The 3,601-nt window shown below is 37.4% G+C and overlaps 1 protein-coding gene across 2 annotated transcripts in view; it reads left to right on the top strand.

Moving 5' to 3' along the window:
- The window catches only part of LOC106869435 (mannose-P-dolichol utilization defect 1 protein homolog), a 7,259-nt gene extending 3,972 nt beyond the window's left edge, over window positions 1–3,287 (top strand). Inside the window, exons 4-7 of one of the 2 annotated variants that reach the window (XM_014915180.2) lie at window positions 91–163; window positions 998–1,064; window positions 1,843–1,963; window positions 2,603–3,287. In XM_014915180.2, coding sequence (XP_014770666.1) covers window positions 91–163; window positions 998–1,064; window positions 1,843–1,963; window positions 2,603–2,742 — 401 coding nt within the window. In that variant the 3' untranslated portion in view covers window positions 2,743–3,287. The remainder of the gene's footprint in view (window positions 1–90; window positions 164–997; window positions 1,065–1,842; window positions 1,964–2,602) is intronic. The other variant, XM_014915182.2, reaches the window with a different exon arrangement.
- The last annotated feature ends 314 nt before the right edge of the window (window positions 3,288–3,601 follow it).

Here is a 3,601-nt window from a genome sequence, read left to right as displayed (position 1 = left end):
ATATATATATATATATAGGTTATTTTTGTTTGATTGTACCTTTCAACAGGCTATAATTCAAATACAATTGTATTTTTTGTTTTGTTACAGATTTAATTCTTCTGTGTATTTTGCTCTACTACAATGATAGATTCGACATGAGAGTTGTAACTGGATTCATGGTGTATCCTTTTAAGCTCATACTTTGACCTCCTCATCATCATCACCATCATCATGACCACCACCAACACCAACATCACCACGACCATCATCATCATTGCCATCACCACTTTTCCATGCTTGCATGAATCAGACAGATTTTGTTGAGGAAGATTTTATTTTCTACAGCTAGAGTCCTTTTGCTGACACCAACCCTAAACTGTTTCTCAGCAAGGTAATATTGCCCCATGGTCAGATATGTTTTTCATGGAAAACAGGAAATGAATGACACCATTTATGATGACGGTGTTGTTTGCTTGCAGTTATCATCAAACGTCATGTGATGTCAAGGACGTACACACACACAGTCCAGAGCTACAGTAAAAGATGCTGTATAGTGGGACTGAACCCGTAACCACTAGGTCAGGGACCAAAAGGCGGCGAGCTGGCAGAATCGTTAGCACGCCGGGCGAAATGCTTAGCAGTATTTCGTCTTCCGCCACATTCTGAGTTCAGATTCTGCCATGGCCGACTTTGCCTTTCATCCTTTCGGGGTCGATAAAATAAGTACCAGTTATGCACTGGTGTCGATGTAATCGACTTAATCCCTTTGTCTGTCCTTGTTTGTCCCCTCTGTGTGTAGCTCCTTGTGGGCAATAAAGAAATAAAAAACATCTGTAAAATCTCTAATTTCACAGATGGTTCCTTCTATGTCCCTGTTTTTCTGCAGACGTTCTGGATGGTTGTCCCCTATGCTATCCACTCCATCTGCCTTCTCTACTCCCACTGCATGTAGCATTTATTGATAACATCTTAATTTATTACTGAATAAATTTATGTTCCTTAACCATACTTGTAGCTATTTCTTTAGCTGCATTTTCTTAGCTTCTGGAGTTATATCAAATGCTGTATTAAAAATCGCAATTGTAAGTATTGTATCTTCGTCCTTGATCCCGGTCTGTCTCTCTCTGTCTCACTCATTTTCAATCTCCTTTATTTTTTATTTACACTTTTTGTTACTCTTTTCCTTGTTTCAGTCAACTGACTGCGGCCATGCTGGAGCATCGCCTTTAATCAAAGAAATCGACCCAGGTCCTATTCTTTGTAAGCCTAGTACTTATTTTATCGGTCTCTTTTGCCAAACTGCTAAGTTACAGGGACATAAACACACCAACATCAGTTGTCAAGCAATGGTGGGGGAACAAACACAGACACACAAATACATGCATAATATATATATGATGGGCTTCTTTCAGTTTCCATCTACCAAATCCACTCACAAGGCTTTGGTTGGCCCTAGGCTATAGTAGAAGATACTTGCCCAAGGTGACACGCAGTGGGACTGAACCCAGAACCATGTGGTTGGTAAGTGAGCTTCTTACCACACAGCCACTGCTTTTGTTTCAGATGATTTTGAAAAATAATGAAGAATTTTGTAAAATAACATCATTATTAAGTTGATGTTTTGAACATAAATGACATGGAATTTTGAAGGAAGGCTTTAATCACTCGATTGACCCGCACAGCACTGGCCCTCGGCTGTGTCATGATCCCTCTTTATTGCCATCACTACATCACATCCCCTATATCTACTGCCTGCCTCATGCCCTGCTCCACCATACCATCTTTCCATGACCACCATTGCAACCACCAGTAATACTATCTCAATACAAATGTGTCTACCTACCTGTCTACTTCAAACAGATATTGGCCACACCCATATCTTTCTTCAGTAAATCGCTTCAGATCTATTCCTTGCACCAGTCCAAAGATGTTGGTCAGTTAAGCTTCACCACTTGGCTTGCAACGACGGTTTGTTCAACAGGTAAATTTACTCCATGGCATTTAACATTTTTTTCTAAAAAAAAAAAGTTGTTTTCTTAGATTCTAATCCATCATCATCATCATCATCAAATTCCACCGAGGTCAACTTTGCCTTTCATCCTTTCAGGGGTTGATAAAATAAGTACCAGCTGAATACTAGGGTCGATGTAATTGACTCATCCCCACGAGCTGCCCTTGTGGAAGAAAATTTGAAATAATAATAATAATAATAATAATAATAATTGTTATTATTAATGTGGTGGGTTGGCAGAATTGTTACCATGCTGGACAAACTTAGCTTTTCATCCCTTCAGAGTTGATAAAATAAGTACCAGTTGAGTACTGGGTCAATATAATCGACTTACCCCCACCACTCAAAATTTCTGGCCTTGTGCCTTTAGTAGAAAGAATTATTATTATCATTAAGGTGTTAACACACCAGGCAAAATGCTTAGCGGAATTTTGTCTGTGTTTACTCATCCCCTCCCCCAAAATTGCCACCCTTGTGGCAAAGTTTGTAATCATTATTATTATTGCATATGATTATTATTATTATTATTATTATTGCATATTGTTATTTGAAACCATTGTTATTTTTAATATTATTAACATTTTTTTTTTTCCTTTTTTGTTTTCATAGCTCGTCTTTTAACATCATTGTACGAAACTGGAGACCATGTAGTATCCATGAACTTTCTCTGCAGCATTCTGCTAAATATTGTCATAATGGTACAAATAGTTTACTACAACTGGGTCAACAGGAAGGAGAAACTACCATGAGATACAAAGAAACAACTGCTTAGAAAGAAAGAGAAAGAAAATGAATGGAAGTCTTGCTTCGCTTCCTGTAATCTCTATTCTCACAATATTTATTACTTGAAGAATGGGTGATAAATTCAAGCAACTGCTGAAGTTTTAATCAGATATGGTCCTGCAGACATCTGGAAACTAATGCTCCATGAGAAAAGAAGTTCTTTTAAATGCTTTATATAAAAAAAATATATATTGACATACTTATAACGCATATGATAAATAATAATTTTGTATTATATATAATGTTTGTATGTATACGTGTATGGACATACGCATGTATGTATGTATGTATGTATGTATGTATGTATGTATGTATGTATACATGTATGGACATACGCATGTATGTATGTATCATGTGTATCTATGTTATTTATTTATCAGGACAGTGAATGCTGATTTTTATTCTTTGATCTGGGGTTTTTACCAACCATTTTGGTTTATGGTACCTTGTAAAATATCGCACAATCTGGGTTTTTTTAATGCCTCAAATAAACAAGGTTTTGAAAACAATATATATGTATACACATTATATAAAGAGAATAAAGAGAATGAATGGGAGAAAGAGAGCCTGCCTTATGTCGACCCAATAGAGGGACCAGCTATCCGAGTTGATAGTACCAGGGTAGATAAAGCAATTAAGAGTATGAAGACCGGGAAAGCCCCCGGCCCATCAGGAATCACTGCAGAGATGCTCAAAATATCTGGCAGTGTTGGCTATAGCCTAGTCACCCGTATTACGAACCAGGTGATACACGAAGGAGTCATACCCTATGACTGGTGTAGCAGCATCATAGTCAACTGCTACAAAGGTAAAGGGGACGCTTTA

The sequence above is a fragment of the Octopus bimaculoides genome, chromosome 19 (genome assembly GCF_001194135.2).
Source record: "Octopus bimaculoides isolate UCB-OBI-ISO-001 chromosome 19, ASM119413v2, whole genome shotgun sequence".
Taxonomy (NCBI): Eukaryota; Metazoa; Mollusca; class Cephalopoda; order Octopoda; family Octopodidae; genus Octopus; species Octopus bimaculoides.
This window is presented reverse-complemented; position numbering and strand designations above follow the sequence as displayed.